Here is a 17087-nt window from a genome sequence, read left to right as displayed (position 1 = left end):
GGCAGGTGAGACCCCTGAGCAAGCTATGAGGACTGGGCTGTCTCCTGGGGTCAGGGATTTGCCTCATGTCTCACCCCTCCTCTGACTCCCAACCCCACTATTGGGGGAGGGGTCATCTCCGGGCAGCCTGTGGACATTATAGATGCCTCCTCTCTCCCAGGTAGGGGTCCCCATCCTCCATGGTCTAAATTTCGGGCTTCCAAGGGGGAAACAATCACCCTTTGAGTTCAGGGTGGGGGCAGCAGGAGGAAGGACACAGGGGCTCTGTGGGCTCTATTTGGGTTTTCAGCATCTGTAAGTCCTGTGTGAGCCAGGAATAGGGAATAGAATGTTCCAGAACATTGTGGCTAAGGTCAGGAAGGGCATGACTGTGGTTTTGGTGGCAGGGATGGAGTTCTGTTGGGCTCAGAGAGTGGAAGGGGTGTGTGGGCCAGAGGGGGAGATGCTGGGGCAAGCCAGCTCCTGGGCCACTGGTTCACTGAGGTCAAGGCGAGGGGTTCAAATTAGGAGCAACTGTGGGAGGCCAACAGGGACCCAGGAGCAGGCAGGGGGACAGAGGCAGGTGGGGTATGAGAGGAGGGACTGGGCCCCATGGGGAGGTTTTTTTTAAAAAAAAAATTTTATAACATAAACACATTCATTTGTTAATTAAAGGGATGGTTCGAATTAAACCAACATTTTAGAATAGCTGCATGTAAAATATTTGTGATAAAGATCGTGGATAGAAAAAATTTTTAAAAAGGGAGTTTTTTTTAAAAGGGAGTTGCGGAGAGATATCTCAGCAGTAGTGTGTTTGTCTTGCACACAGCCAACCCAGGACAGACCTGGGTTTGATTCCCAGCATCCCATGTGGTTCCCCGAGCCTGCCAAGAGTGATTTCTGAGTGCAGAGCCAGGAGCAACCCTGAACACCACTGGGTGTGGCCCCCAAACCAAAAAAATCAAGGAAGGAAAAAAAAAAAGACAAAATTAAAAAAAATAGCAATATGGAGATTTGCTCATTGCACTGAGCTTTGGTGGTCCTGGCCCTTGAAACTAATTCCCTTCCAAAATGATGGCATTTCTTTTCAACCTGAGTGGCCTCCCCGGGGTCTTGTGAATCAGACACAAAGCTGCTTCTGGACTCGCCTCTAGCCTGAGGATTCTGGGGTGTCATGGGGGTCGGGGAGAGGGAGCAGGCCTGGAAGGGGCAAGGAGCTGAGACATGCTGGGCCTCTGTCTTAGGATTTTCCAGCTGGGTCTTGGCCCATCCATGAACAACCCTTTGCCCTTCATCCCATCCCCTGGATCTCCCCTGGGGGCCTTGGTGGTAGGGAGGCAAACCAACAAGATTGGAATCACTAAAGCTTCCTGCGGTTAGATCCTAGGGTCAAGGTCATTCGAGAGCAAAGTCAGAACTAACAAAGGGTACCTGTCCCATAGGCAGCTTGTGGGGAGCCAACTACCTTCTCCCTATGGATCTCCTGATAATCAGGGTCTCCTGCTTCTTTGCTATCACCATCCCCCCCCCTTTTTTTTATTGGTTTTATTACCACACCTGGTGGTACTCAGGTTACTCCTGGCTCTGTGCTCAGGAATCACTCCTAGTGGGACTTGAGGGAGCATATGGAAAGCTAGGGATCGAGGCAAGTGCCCTCCCTGTTGTGCTCTGGCTCCGGCCTAACCCTTTGTTTTCTGCTCTGGCCCTTCATTTCTTCTCCTTTCCTCTCTTTCTTTCCCTTCCAACTCCCTTTTTGCATCTGTCCCCCTCTCCCTGCCCGTCTCCCCTCCACGGGGACAGGAATGACCACTTTGGCCAGGCCCCTTCGGAGCAGCAAGGAAGCCACGAAGGATGGCCAGAGAACCTCCCGCAGCCCCTCGGACGTCTCCAAGCTCCTGTCCCCACAGCCTGAGGGCTCCCAGCCCTCCCAGTTTGGAGCAGGCAATAGCCCAAGCAGCCCCAGAGCACAGGTACCACTGGAAGAGGTCCCGCTCCAGTCCTCGGCGGCTTCCACCTGTAGTGACCGCAGCTTAGACGTACAACCTGGGACCCCGAAGACAGAGGGCTGTCGATCCGTCTCTACCGAGAGCAAGATCACCTCCTGTGAGGAGGAGCAGCAGAGCCAGCGGCCCAGCTTCATTCCCAAAAACATACGCCATAAGTTTGGGAGCAGCTTGGTGGACCAAGTGGTGTCAGAGAATCAGGTATGTTCATCGCATTTGGGCCTAAGGGGTTTCACGGACACTGTGCATGGGGCTTTGAATGACCTCACCCCAAGAACCGGCTCGAGTCCCATTGGGGGTGCCTCCAAGCTCCCTGAAACTCATTGGGGTGTGTTTCTTGAGCACTTACTATGTGCCAGACACCATGAGTGTGGCTCTTTCAACTTATCTACTTACAACTCATTTACTTTGGATGTTGCTTGTTTATTATTTGTTTTGTTTAGTTATGGGGGCACACCTGACAGTGCTCAGGGGTCATTTCTGGGTCTCACTAAGAAATTACTCCTGGCAGGCTCGGAGGATCATATGGCATGCTTAGGATTGAACCTGGGTTGGCCACATGTGAGGCAAATGCTCTCCCCGCTGTGCTATCGCTCTGACCCCTGCTTGTTAGTCTTTTGTTTTGGACCACACCTTGACAGTGCTCCAGAACTACTCCCAGCACTGTGCTCGGGAGTCACTGGAGCATCCTTCAGTGGTATGCAATGACTGGAGTTGGAGCCAGAGTTCCAGCATGCAAAATATGCTCCGGTCTGTAGAGCACTCTCTTGGCCTCATAAAAACTCCTGTGGTCTGAAGAAGGAACCTCAGCACTGTACCCTCCCTCTCTTACAGATCAGGCCTCGTAGGGCCAAGGAAAATCAACCAAACTCACCACATATGTGGGGTGATGATCTAAATAGCTTTATTGGTGGCTTCTATAGCTCCTGCCCTAAGAGACTTTGCAGGCTTACACATGCTTGGAGTAGAGATTTGTAGCCTGCACCATGCCCTTAAGTGGAGTGTCCATGCAGTGGAGATGGGCAGCAATGGTTGGGATTCTGAAGACTTGGGGTTAAATTCTGGCTCTGCCCTTGAATGCTGTATGAGCCATAAACTCTCTCTGGGCTGTGGTCTCAATATCTGTCAAGTGAGGCAGTGAAACTAGACCAGGCTGGCAAATAGAGCTGCGAAGCAGCTGTCCTGGCTGGCTTTCCTCACTGTGACCGCTGCAGACATCACTAATTGATGGCTGCGTTTCCCACATACCTGATGGTCCCTTCTAGGAAGTTCCAGGCAGAGGAACAGGAAGTCGAGATCAAACTAACTCACATACTTGCTAAGGGCATTGTTTTGGCATTTGAAGACATTTTTTTTTCTTCCAAAGTTGCCTCCTGCACTTTCTGGGGGCCACCACCTTGTGCTGTGTGGATGGGGCAAGAGTTTCTGCCATGTTTGCAACTGATGGTGAAGCTGAAGCTCTGAGGGACTTAAGTCAGTGCAGGGTAAAAACCAGGGGAGTGAAGACACAGGGTTGAGCTGGGTTCCCCTCCACTATGTCTTCTACAAGGGGCAGTGCCAGCCTCAGCTTATCTGGGAGGGCACAGTCCTGAAAGGCTGTCCCACAGCTCTGGTCCATGCCTCCCGCTATCCAAGGCCAGCAAAAATTTTCAAATTTCAGGGGATTGGAATCAAGAGTACAGTTGGGTAGGGCATTTGCCTTGCACACAGCTGACCCACATTCGATCCCCAGCATCCCATAGTGTCCCCCCAGCCTTCCAGGAGTGATTACTGAGTGCAGAGCCAGGAGTAACCCCTGAGAACTGCTGAGTGTGGCTCAAAAACAAACAAGCCAAAGTGTCCCAATTTCTCCCTCAACTTCTTGTCATCATAAAAGCAAATGCCAGTCCTGAAATTGCCTTCAAAGATCCTGTTCCCTCTTCACATCCCCACACCCCCACCAATCTACCGAGTAGGGAGACTGAGGTCAGATGGTACCACATCTGGGTTTTCAGCTTCTAGGCATGGGCTCAAGTACTCTGGACTTCATTTTACCCCATTCATTGGTACAAGGAAAGAGTTGACCCTGATTGAACCTAAAGAGGTCCCCCAGAGCTGTGGGTCCCTCCAGTCAGTCTGCGAACTCCTGAGGCCCTGTCCCAAGGATCTTATTAAAAAATATGTCAATAGTGGTCAGAGCAATAGCACAGTGGGGAAAGCATTTGCCTTGCATGTGACCGACCCAGGTTTGATCTCCCAAATCCCATATGCTCCCCGAACCTGCCAGGAGTAATTTCTGAGCACAGAGCCATGAGTAACCCCTGAGCATCACCAGGTGTGACCCAAAAATTAAAAAAAAATTGTGTCAAGAGTGGCCAGAGGGGCTGGAGAGAGAGGATGGAGGTAAGGTATTTGCCTTGCATACAGAAGGATGGTGGTTTGAATCCCGGCATCCCATATGGTCCCCAAGCCTGCCAAGAGAGATTTCTGAGCATAGAGCCAGGAGTAACTCCTGAGCACTGCTGAGTGTGACCCAAAAACAAAACAAGCAAAAAAAAAAAAAAAAAAAAAAAAAAAGAGTGGCCACAGATATAGTAGAATGGGTAAGGCATTTGCTTTGCACATGAGTAATCTAGGTTCAATTCCCAGCAGCACATAGGGTGTTCCACTAAGAGTGATCCTTAAATGTGGCCCCCAAACTAAAACAAGACAAACCAAGGCAGCAAGAACATCTGCTTTTGTTTGTTTTGAGCCACACTCAATGGTGCTAGGACTTACTCCAGACTCTGAGCTCAGGAATCGCTCCTGGCACAATGCTCATGGGATCTATGGGATGGATATCCAACCTGGGTCAACTGCCCGCTAGGCAAGTACCCTACCCCCATTCTAACTCTCTGGTCCTGAACATGATTCTTTGGGAAAGACCTTTTTGGATGGAGGTATACAGTAGGTACTTAATGCTCAAGGAGGTTTCATGCATCTCCAAGGGGACACGATGGGAGAAGGTGGGGGTGTGAGGCTGGGTGGGGGACCCACAACAATGGAAGCTCAAGGATGCTTGTGGGCTTGGTGGAAGGCTGCAGAGGGTGCAGGGGGGACTTTGAAGGGGAGATGACAGAGCCTGACTCTACCCTCTGCCTCTGTTTCCCCCCTAGGCTCAAAAGGCCCTTGGCAATACCTTGGACGAGTCAAAGACAAGTACCTTGTGGGTTGGCAATTCCCAGAACCTGGGGCAAGGGCCCCCCAGCTACACCGATTACTATGATTTGGGTTACAGCACACGGTCGAACTTGTTTCAAGGTCGGGTCAAGGGCAAATATGGGGGCTGGGAGCAGGGTTTCCTGTGACCCCAGAAGTACTTCCCTGCCTGTGGACTGCCTCTGCCAACTCCAGTGTGTACATTGGTGCTCTATGAGCAGAGATCCAACCCAGTGGGCACTGCCACCATACCCGTGCACCGTGGGTCACAGTGTTCTGTCTCTTGGGCTCAAAACTCATTTGGGTGTAGCCTTAAATAGGATCCCTAACCTCAGTGTTCAGCCAGCCTGGGGTGGACAGTTCCCCCACTGTCCTGGTCACCAGCAGGTGACCATGAGGGCACCCATAAGGGCGCTGAGATGGGCACCCAGTGTGTGATCAGGGCTTCTTTCTCTAATGCCCAGTGGTGGTGTCTGGTGGGCAAAGAAGTGGATTTGAGCTCTCAGCTGTTGTCCCATGGTCCGTCTGTCTGTCAGTCTGTCTTTGAAGAGGGCATGATGCCCAATTTCCATGATGCCCAGTTCGCAGGCAGATGAGGATGCATTTTGCCCAGGACCCCTTGGTAGAATTTTTTGTTTTTTGTTTTTTGTTTTGTTTTTGTTTTTGGGCCACACCCGGCGGTGCTCAGGGGTTACTCCTGGTTATCTGCTCAGAAATAGCTCCGGGGCCGGGCGGTGGCGCTGGAGGTAAGGTGCCTGCCTTGCCTGCGCTAGCCTAGGACGGACCGCGGTTCGATCCCCCGGCATCCCATATGGTCCCCCAAGAAGCCAGGAGCAACTTCTGAGCACATAGCCAGGAGTAACCCCTGAGCGTCACAGGGTGTGGCCCAAAAACCAAAAAAAAAAAAAAAAAAAAAAAATAGCTCCTGGCAGGCACGGGGGACCATATGGGACACCGGGATTCGAACCAACCACCTTTGGTCCTAGATCGGCTGCTTGCAAGGCAAACGCCGCTGTGCCATCTCTCCGGGCCCGGTAGAATATTTTTAGCCTGAAGTTCAAATCTAAGTTTTCCTTCTGCCCCCAAATCTCCAGCTAAAGAGATTTCTGGGATTGGGGTGGGGGTGGGGGGAGGGATCATGGCCACCAGCTGGGGGCTTCTCTGTATCCCCACCTAGTGGTGGGATCTCACACATGATTTCAGGCCTTACTTTCCTCACAGCAGACCTTCCCCAACTGGCACCCCAGCCTGGACCCTCATCCCCCTGGCTCTCAGCCCATATCCCCTGAGAACTGCATTACTATTAGCATGAAAGTGGATTTTTTCCTGTGCCTTTTTTGTTTTGTTTTGTTTTGTTTTGTTTTGTTTTTGTGTCACACCTGGTGGTGCTCAGGGGTTATTCCTGGCTCTGTGCTCAGAAATTGCTCCTGGTCAGCTCTGGGAACCATATGGAATGCCAGGGATTGAATCTAGGTCAGTACCGGATCAGCCACATGCAAGGCAAATGCCTTACCTGCTGTGTTATCATTCTGGCCCTTTTCCTGTACTTTTGAGAATTGTGTAAGATTTTCACACAGAATTCAGTTGCATAGGGAGTTGAAGTTTATCAACCAGTTCAAATAGATGGATCTGGGTTTCTTTTGTAAGCTGTCACTCATCTCTCTTTCTCTGTCTCTCTCTGTCTCTCTGTCTCTCTCTGTGTGTGTGTGTGTGTGTGTGTGTGTGTGACTACACCATTCTCTGTGTATATATTTCTGATCTGGAATTTATCCAGCTGTCACCTGTGTCCCTAACCTGGCCTTGATGCTATGTCCAGTCACTGAGCATCTCTCGGCTGTGCTCAAGCCGTTCCCTGTCTGGCTTTCTTTGATCTCATCCATGGCCACATGAGCGTGGGTGAGACCCTGTCCTCTGGACCTTGTCATTCTAGGTGTACAAGCCCTGCCTGGTTCTGCCATCTGCCTTGGCGTAGGTGAGGCGGGCAGAGGGTCAGGAGAGGGAGAGCAAATGAGAAGAACTACTCTTCATCTTCGTCATCATCCTCATATAATCTTCTTTGTGCTCCTTCCTTCCTTCCTTCCTTCCTTCCTTCCTTCCTTCCTTCCTTCCTTCCTTCCTTCCTTCCTTCCTTCCTTCCTTCCTTCCTTCCTTCCTTCCTTCCTTCCTTCCTTCCTTCCTTCCTCCCTCTTCCCTCCCTCTCTTCTTTCTTTCTTTCTTTCTTTCTTTCTTTCTTTCTTTCTTTCTTTCTTTCTTTCTTTCTTTCTTTCTTTCTTTCTTTCTTTCTTTCTTTCTTTCTTTCTTTCTTTCTTTCTTTCTTTCTTTCTTTCTTTCTTTCTTTTTCTTTTTCTTTCTCTCTCTCTTCCCTCCCTCCCTCCCTCCCTCCCTCCCTCCCTCCCTCCTTCCTTCCTTCCTTCCTTCCTTCCTTCCTTCCTTCCTTCCTTCCTTCCTTCCTTCCTTCCTTCCTTCCTTCCTTCCTTCCTTCCTCCCTCCCTCCCTCCCTCCCTCCCTCCCTCCCTCCCTCCCTTCCTTCCTTCCTTCCTTCCTCCCTCCCTCCCTCCCTTCCTATATTCCTTCCCTCCCTGCCCTCCCTCCTTCCTTTCTTCCTTCTTTTCTCCTCCTCCTAGTTTTTCTCCCTTTCTCTCTTCTATTTTCTTTTCCTCATCCTCCTCCTTCTCATTTCACCTCTCACCAGACACCTAAGAAATCTGTCAGCTCTGAGGGTGAGCTAGGCCTGGCCCTGCTAGCACCAGCTCTGAAGTGGCAGTTTCAGTTTTCTCAGATGTCTGGCTTTATGAAGCTGTCTTGATCTGCTCAGTGGGACTCTCAGCCCCTGGGAAACTGGCAGTGTTGCGCTCACCACTCAGCTGCTTGAGGTTGACGGTGTTCATGGTGGAAAAGGGGTGCGGGACATGGAGCCCCAGGATGGGAAACTCAGCGAGAAGGAAGCTTGGGTAAAGGGCAGGGTAGAAAGGGCATTGCTGGGTCGAGAGGTGAGGGTTTCTCCAATGCTGTGCTCTTTTATTGTTGAGATTTTTTTATTTTTTATAATTTTTAAATTTATTTATTGTTTTTGGGGGCCACACCTGGCGGCAGTGCTCAGGGGTTATTCCTAGCTTTGTGCTCAGAAATTGCTCCTGGCAGGCTTGTGGGGACCATATGGGATGCTGGGGGATCAAACCTGGGTCTGTTCTGGGACAGCAGTGTGCAAGGCAAATGCCTTACCACTATGCTATCTCTCCAGCCCCTGTTATGCTGTTTTAGATATCAGGAGCCAGGACAGAAACATGGAGAGCAGGAGGGGAAAAAGAGGTGACTCGAGACATCTGGGCAGGACAGATGGGTGCGTGGGGGTGCTGGATGGATGCCATGAGGCACAATGGCAGTCCAGGGCAGGGATGTAGAATGCCACCTGGCATAGTGGGTGTTTGTAGAAAGTAGAGCCAACAGACTAGTGGCTGGTTCAGGGGTGTGCAAATAAGGGGTTGAGGTTGACCTGAAAAAGAGAAGGCAAGAATGTTTGCGGAGGAAGGAGGAAAGTTGGAAGAGGAAATTCTAAACCGTGCTGAATCAGAGAGATAATCTCTTTGAGAGTCTCCTAAAACTCTTTAGGTTGCTTGTTTAGAGAGGCCCTAATCCAATTGGAGTGGATTTCTGGTTTCAGTATGACACAGATTTAGTTTTAATTCTTCCTTTAGGGGGATTACCAATTACTGAGTCCCTTTCATTGAAGCACACCCCTTCCTTCTAACATCTGAGGTACTAAGGTACCGGATCCCAATCTAGACTCCTGTACCACCCCCATCTTCCATGACACTTTTTAAAATCTTTTTTATCTTTTTTAACTTTAAGTACTATGATGACAAACATGTTTCTAGTTGAGTTTCAGTTATAAAAAAGAAACACCCCCTCTGCACCAGTGCAAAATTCCCACCACCAATGTCTGCCCCCCTTCCCAACCCTTGCCTGTATTTGAGACAGGCTTTCTAATTCTCTCACTCATTGACATTGTCATGAGAGTTGTCAGTGTAGTTATTTCTCTAACTGCACTCACCACTCTTTGTGGTGAGCTTCCTATCATGGGCTGGTCCTTCCAGTCCCCGTCTCTATTGTCTCTGCTCATTATTACAATAATGTCTTTTATTTTTCTTAAATCTTATAGATGAGTGAGAATATTCTGCATCTATCTCTCTCCCTCTGATTTATTTCACTCAGCATAATAGTCTCCATTTTTCATCTACGTATAGGAAAATTTCATGACTCATTTTTCCTGATGGTTGTATAGTATTCCATTGTGTATAAGTGCCATAGTTTCTTTAGTCTCCCATCTGTTGTTGGGCATCTGGGTTGTTTTCAGATTCTGACTATTGGCACTCTTACTTACCAGGAGACTGCAAGGATCTGATGCTGGCTGGTACTTCTTATCCTTACCAACAAATGTCTTGGTATTTTCAGACTTTCACTCTTCCAGGTACACTTTAGTCTATTTCCATGAAAAGCCCAGTTAGAATTTGGATTGAGAAGAAATTTTGGGCCATACCTGGCAGGTCTCAGGAATTATTCTTGGCTTTGCATTCAGGAATTAAGTCTGGCAGGCTTGGGTGGCCATATGGGATGCTGGGATCGAACCTGGAGTAGCAAATGCCCTACTGCTGTGCTATTGCTCTGGCCTCATGGATTGAATTTTTTGGTGGGTGGGCACACCGGTGATGCTCAGGGGTTACTCTTGGCTACGTGCTCAAAAATTGCTTCTGGCTTGGGGGACCATATGGGATGCTGGGGGATCGAAAAGTGGTCCGCCTTAGGTTAGCCGCATGTAAGGCAAACAAACGCCCTACCACTGGGCTATGGCTCCGGCTCCTGATTGAATTTTTTTTATTAGGATTTTAATTGGAATTTGCCTTGAGTTTCTAGCTTAGTTGAGGGGGCTGTTGTCTGTTTTATGGTAATTGCATCCATAAAAACGGTATGTAGTTCTATTATTTTAATTTTTATTCAACTCTGTTCATTTATATTGGCCCTGTAGGAATGGTGAGATAATACACTTGCCTTGCATGTGACTGCGGTATTGGAACCCCTGCCATTCGGTCTGGTCCCTTGAGCACTTCCACGGGTCACTACTAAGCACAGAGCCAGGAATAGCCTCTGAGTGGTGCCAATTATAGCCCAAAACAAAACAAATGGACAAATAAATCAATTTTCCTTGTAGTCTATGGCAATAAACATTATACAACTTTGGTTCGGTTTGGTTTTGGGGCCACACCCAGCATTCAGTGTTCAGGGCTAACTCCTGGCTTTGTGCTTAGAGACAACTCCTTGTGGGGCCAGATGAGGTACTGGGGATTAAACCTTGGTTTGCTGTATGCTAGGCAAATGCCCTACCCACTGAACAATCTCTCTGGCCCCTCTACATTGTTAACTTCCATAAAATATATTGCACAGTATATATCAGTAGTGATTTTATTTTATTTTGATTTTTGGGCCACACCCTGTGACAGTCAGAGGTTGCTCCTGGCTATGTTCTTAGAAATTGCTTCTGGCTCGGGGAACCATATGGGATGCCGGGGATCGAACCAAGGTCCATTCTGGATCGCCCCGTGCAAGGCAAACACCCTACTGCTGTGCTATCACTTCAGTCCCATCAGTAGTAATTTTAGTCCCACTTATTATTGGTTAGATAGAATAAGAGGAAGCACAGAGAAGTCATATGACTTCCTTATGGTTAAACAGGTAAGAATGGTCTGAGCACAACAGAGAGGGCTTTTGCCTTGCACATAGCCAACCCGGGTTCGATCCCTGGCATCTCATAAGGAGAAGAATGACTCAGGAATGAGTGCAGAGCCGGGAGTAACTCCTGAGCGTTTGCGGGTGTGGCCCCCAAAAAACAAACAAAAAACAAAACAAGATCAGAGTTTGGGCTTTTGGGCAGACTGGGTCAGGGCTATTCCCATCCGCCTTTCTTCCACCTTCACACCATATCTCACTGCATCTTCCTCGACTAAGATAGTTTTTTATTTAATTAATTTTGTGTGTCTTACCAGGGATCAAACGCAAGACTTCACAGGTCAGACAAGGCCTTGGCCACTGAGCCATGTCCCCCAACACTTCAAAACATTTATTTTTACTTTGTGTCTTGTTGGGAACATAGTGAGGGGTGCTCAGGCCTAAATCCTGGTGGTGCTTCCAGATTATTGAGTTGCTAGAATTTGTACTTCCTGTGCACCTTCCTCCTTATCCAGGCACCCTAAATTTCTCTAGTGACTAGAGAATTTACCTGGGGGCCGCAGGAGGCAAAGTCAGGGTGATCCTTGAGTGCAAAGTGAGTAGTAAGTCTTGAACATTATGGGGTGTGACCCAAACTAAAACAAACAAAACAAAAAGGATTCCTCTAGAGCAGGGCCACAAAATGTTGTACGGAGGGCCGTTTGCGGCCCACGGGCCCCGAGTTTGAGACCCCTGCGTCTAGTCCCTGCAGTTCTCACTGCAGTCTTCTCCAGGCTGGGGAGGGCGCCATATGTTTCTGAAACATTTCTTTCCCAGTGCTGCGTGATTTCAACCTCATTTTCCCTCACTCTGCCCAGGTCCCCTACCCCCTAGTCCTTGTGGCTTCAGGAATTCCAATTTCCCACACACAGAATTTAGGGGCTGCTGGGCAAGAAATCTGTCTGTGCCTTATCTACACCCACGAGGGACTACTTTTTAGTTTCTCAGAAATTAGATGTTTGCCATGGGCGAATGGCTTTGAACAAATAAACACAATATCCCTTTACTATCATTTGGATCAAATTTCCCCAGGAAGGAATAACAGTGTATATGTCTAAAAAAATTATTTTTGCCTTTGTTCTTCCTTTATTTTATTTTGGGCCACATCCTTATTGTGGAGGGACTGATCCTGAGTCTGTCCTCACAAGTCACTCTTGGTAGTGCTGGGGGGGAAACATATTTAGTGCCAAGGGATGGAACTGGGGCTAGCTGTGTGCAAGGCAAGTGCCATAACATCCTGTACTGTTTCTTGAGCCTGATGTATATGTACAATTCAATATGATTGTTTTTTTTGTTTTTATTTTTTAATCTATTTGGAGGGCATTGCCCAGCAATGCTCAGGGGTTACTCCTGGCTCTGCACTCAGGAATCACTCTGGTGGAATTCATGGGACCATATAGGATGCCTAGGATTGAACCCAGCTTGGCTGCATGCAAGGCAAGCGCCCAACCCACTTCTATTGATCTGGCCCGTTATAGCCCTTCTGAACACACATAGAAAGAATTCTAGATCTTTCTGCTATGGGCATTTATTTCTTTAGCAATTTTCTCTAGATTTCTAGGTTTTATTTGCTATACTAAAATGAGCTTGTGGGGGGTGTTGGGGAGACAGGAGAAGAGTTAAGCCTCATTTTTTGCAGGTGGCTGGACTTCCATTAGTACTGTGTAGCCCCAAACATGGTTGGGGTAGCTCTGGCCTGAACATCACCCTCTCCACAGGCCCCTGAGCACCCCTTTTCAGCCTTCTTTGGTAACCCTCAAAAGAGCTGGGAAGTGTTGAAGTCTCAGTGAACTAAATAAAATCAGAACTCTGTTAGCTGATTGCTTAAAGAAAACCCTGTTAAAAAAACAAACTGGGTCTATTTTTATTTTCCAGCACTGTTAAGTTATTTACACTAACAGACATTATCCAATGTCATCTTAGCTTTCTTTTTTTTTTTAAATTTTTTTTGTCTCTTTATTTGAATATCTTGATTACATAAATGATTGTGATAAGGTTTCAGTCATAACATCTTAGCTTTCTAACTGACGGACATTGGGGCTCTTTGTAATTGCTTTTCTAAGCTCCTGCTGGGACTGTGATTCCAAGGCGCATCCGTGTTTTCTCTTATTCTCTTTAAAAGCTATGATACAGGGCTGGAGCGATAGCACAGCATGGAGGGTTCTTGCCTTGCACGTGGCCGACCTCGGTTCGATCCTCAGCATCCCATAGACTCCCCTGAGCACCACCAGGAGTGATGCTTGAGTGTAAAGCCAGGAGGAGCCTCTGAGCACCACAGATTGTGGCCCCCAAATCAATCAAATGAACAAAAACTCTGATGATCCATTTCCTCAAAAGTTCTGCCTGAATTTTGTTGGTTTTCTTTGTTTTTGTTTTCTGTGTCTTTTTTTTTGTTTGTTTTTGGACCATACCCTATGACACTCAGGGGTTACTCCTGGCTCTGCGCTCAGAATTCACTCCTGGCTCGGGGACCATATGGGATGCCGGGGATCAAACCCAAGTCCACGCAGGATCAGCCGTGTGCAAGGCAAGCACCCTACCACTGCGCTATTGCTCCGGCCCCTCTGCCTGTTTTTTTCTTTTTCTTTTTTATTTTTATTGTGGCCAAAGTGAATTACAAATCTTACACAGTGATATTTAAGGTACACAGTGACAATAAATGAGGGCCTTTCCACCAGCAGTGTTGTCCTCCCTTCATCCCTGTTCCCAAGCATATATCTCTTATCTCCCTCCTTTATCCCCCAGAATGCTAGTGTAACTAAAAGCACATATGTTAACACTAATGTAAACCTTTTTTTTTTTTTTTTTTTTTTTTTTTTTTTTTGCATTTCCAGATATTTTTACTAGTGGTTTCTTAAAGGTTTGGAGTCAAAGGAGCACTGTAAAAACAATGTTAGTGTGGCAATTATTGTTTGCATGGGCCCTCCAAAGTATGGGGGTCATGGAAAAGAAAAACTTTGGCCTAAGTACAAGGAGACCCTACCCCTGAAGTTTCCTGACATAAGACCATTTCTAGGCTCCAGGCAAACTAGTTTGTCCAATCCCGGTCATTGTCTGTAGTGCCCATATTTTTCACAGTCTCTGTTGTTGATCTCACGTTTCTGTATTGATGGTCCTGGAATCTGTATATCCTACATTGAAGTCAGGATGGTGCGGAGCAGCATCTAATTTCAACTTGCAATTAACGGGCAGTGCAGAAAGCCCTGTCCAGTACGAAGGTCATTGTTGTTTAAATCTTCTCAGAGTTAAGAGTTACTCTTTTGAGTAAATCAATGTCAGACCAGCAGTAGGGTCTTCCCTGGTAGAGGATTGCTTCCAGGTGATGTCATAAACAACGTTGGATGTTTCATAGATGCCTCTGCCTGTTTTTTAATCTTCACTTTTCTATTTACTCATTTCCACATTTCTTTTTTTATACTTATTTTGGAGGGGCCATACTCTTAGGGGTTACTCCTGGCTATGTGGTCAGCATTGCTCCTAGCTTGGGGGACCATATGGGACACCGGGGAATCGAACCCCAGTCCGTCCTAGATTAGCGAGTGCAAGGCAAAAGCTCTAACGCTGGCGCCACTGCTCCAGCCTTCTTTTTACTTTCACCCCTCAGGCTTTCTGGGTTTCCATCTGTTCTGTTATGTTCTGTGGAGTCCCCTAGGGATGTCCCTGCATTGACTTCTGACCTTTTTTTGAAAATCAGATCAGGTAGGACTCACAACACAAGAACTTTTACTCGTCTTACCCCTGGGCCTTTCTTTTTATTTTTCTGGCTTTTGAGCCACACCAGGCCATACTCAGGGGCAATTGCCAGAATCAGGCAAATCCCGATCCACCTCCAGGAGGGATCCCTGAGCACAGAGTCAGAAATAATCCTTGGGCACTGCCGGATGTGTCCTTAAAATGAAAATAAACAATAAAAAGAATTTGGGGGAGAATTTGAAGTAACCCTAAAGGAGCTCTTTTCCCCTGTTCGCCTCTGCCCCATGAAAGTCAGGGCGCCTTTTATAATGGGGCTGTGTCTACTCTGATGCCCGTTGGATTCTGGAACAATGGCTTTTACTTCCTGCCTCGGTGTCCCCAAATTCCCAGACTCTGTACTAAGCCTCTCAAGGGGGGGGTCCCGGGAAGCCCCTCAAACTAGATTTAATTGGGCCCCATCTTCCTTTTGAGAAAAGTCAGTTGATTCTCCTACAACATGTTTCTCTGGGGCCGGAACAATAACACAGCAGTAGGGAATTTGCCTTGTACACGGCTGAATCAGGATGAACTTGGTTTTTTTTTTTTTTTTTTTTTTTTTGGGCCACACCTGGTGACGCTTAGGGGTTACTCCTGGCTATGCGCTCAGAAGTTGCTCCTGGCTTGGGGGACCATATGGGACACCGGGGGATCGAACCGAGGTCCGTCCAAGGCTAGCGCAGGCAAGGCAGGCACCTTCCTCTAGCTCCACCACCTGGCCCCTTAACTTGGGTTCAATCCCTGGCATCCTATAGAGTCCCCCAAGCCTGTCAGGAGCAATTACTGAGCACAGAGCCAGGAGTAACCCGTGGCTTTGCTGGGTGTGACCCCAAAACCAAAATAAACAAAAGCAGCAAAAACCACAACACGCTCCAGTTTCCCCAAATATGACTCCTCCCGTTTTCTTAACCCTATTTAAATTTGGCCCTTAGAAGCTATGAGCCTGCACATGTTTTTGAATGGATTCCCTGATACCTGCTTTCACATTTTACCCCCAAGTGCTGGCTGGTTAAGCTGCTGAGGGCTGCCATCCAGTCTCTTGAGGTCACACCCTTATAAGCCCTCCAAGCCATCCAAGTGAAACAGGAGAACTGCACTAAGGAAAAGCACTTGCAGTTCTTTGAACTTGTTCAGGAGCCTGAGCTGTTAAAAATATATAGTTCACAGAGTCATTGGAACTTGGGGTACAGGCTGGCAGGCGATCAGGTTTTATAAATAATTAATAATCTCTGCTTGGAAACAGTCTCTTGGGTTCCAGAGTCCATGTTTGTCTAACATATTTATTAATGGCTTCTTTATAAATATTTTAAATTCCTGGTGACCGTTGTTTGCTCAAGCTCATAATTCCTAATAGGTCTTTCAACACCAGAGCAGACACATGTCAATCCATCTCTGCAGTTCTGAGCAGTTCCCATTGCTCAGGGGTTACTCCTGGCTTTGCGTTCAGGAATGACTCCTGGCAAACGTGGGGAACCATATGGGATGCCGGGGATCAAGCCCAGATTAGGCCATTGCCCTCCCCACTGTGCTATCACTCTGTCCCCTTTGGGTGTCTTTTTCTTCCTATCTGTCTTCTAAGCAAAGAGAGGAACCAGTTTGCCTTTCTTGGGTTGGCTGCAAGATATGTGGACAATAAATAACAGAAAACGTCTGAAACTGTGCCTAGAGATTTACATCAGTAGAAAATTTGCCCCGAGTGTGTGCGAGGCTTTGGGTTTGAGCCCCAGCACTGAAAAACCTCAACACCACAGCTCCCCTCTCCCCCAATCTACTTCCACATGTATCTGCTTTTATGTCCTTTGGTTCCAAGGATATTTTGGTCATTTGTTTCTGTCTCCTTCCCCTGTCTCTTTGGTTACTGCTGTGGGAATCAAACACCTGTTCACCCACACTGGTGATAGTCGCCGTCCTCTTGGGTCTAATATACTGGCTATCACTCACTTTTTGTGGAGCTTAGCTTGTGGAGTGGGGGTGAGGATGAGGGGGCAGCATGTCAGGTTGCGACCCAGACACTGTGCCATTCTCCAGCCCATTTGAAGAATGCATCAAGTAGGGGCTGGAGCAGTGGTGCAGTGGTAGAGCCTTTGTCTTGCATGTGCTAACCTAGGACGGACCGTGATTCGACCCCCAGGCATCCCATGTGGTCCCCCAAGCCAGGAGTGATTTCTGAGCTCATAACCAGGAGTAACCCCTGAGTGCCACTGGGTGTGGCCCCAAAAATAAAAAAAAGAATGCCATTGAATAATAGGCTTCTGGAAAAAATAGAATATAGATATGGAAATACAGATTCTTCGGTCTAATCCTATATTTTTTAAATTTAGTTCTATTCGAAAGGTGACTTTTATGGGGTAGTTAGAGGTGCAATTTGCAGTTTTTTTTTTTTTCCAGTCAATTCTTTTTTTTTTTTTTTTTTTTTTTGGTTTTTGGGCCACACCCGGT

The 17087-nt window shown here is 47.6% G+C and overlaps 1 protein-coding gene across 1 annotated transcript in view; it reads left to right on the top strand.

Moving 5' to 3' along the window:
* The first annotated feature begins 1781 nt into the window (after window positions 1–1781).
* TEX33 (testis expressed 33) overlaps window positions 1782–17087 on the top strand; it is a 20902-nt gene continuing 5596 nt past the window's right edge. The window contains exons 1-2 of the mRNA XM_049772463.1: window positions 1782–2183; window positions 5117–5261. Of these exons, the coding sequence (XP_049628420.1) occupies window positions 1782–2183; window positions 5117–5261 (547 nt within the window). The remainder of the gene's footprint in view (window positions 2184–5116; window positions 5262–17087) is intronic.

The sequence above is a fragment of the Suncus etruscus genome, chromosome 4, assembly GCF_024139225.1.
Source record: "Suncus etruscus isolate mSunEtr1 chromosome 4, mSunEtr1.pri.cur, whole genome shotgun sequence".
NCBI classification, from domain to species: domain Eukaryota; kingdom Metazoa; phylum Chordata; class Mammalia; order Eulipotyphla; family Soricidae; genus Suncus; species Suncus etruscus.
This window is presented reverse-complemented; position numbering and strand designations above follow the sequence as displayed.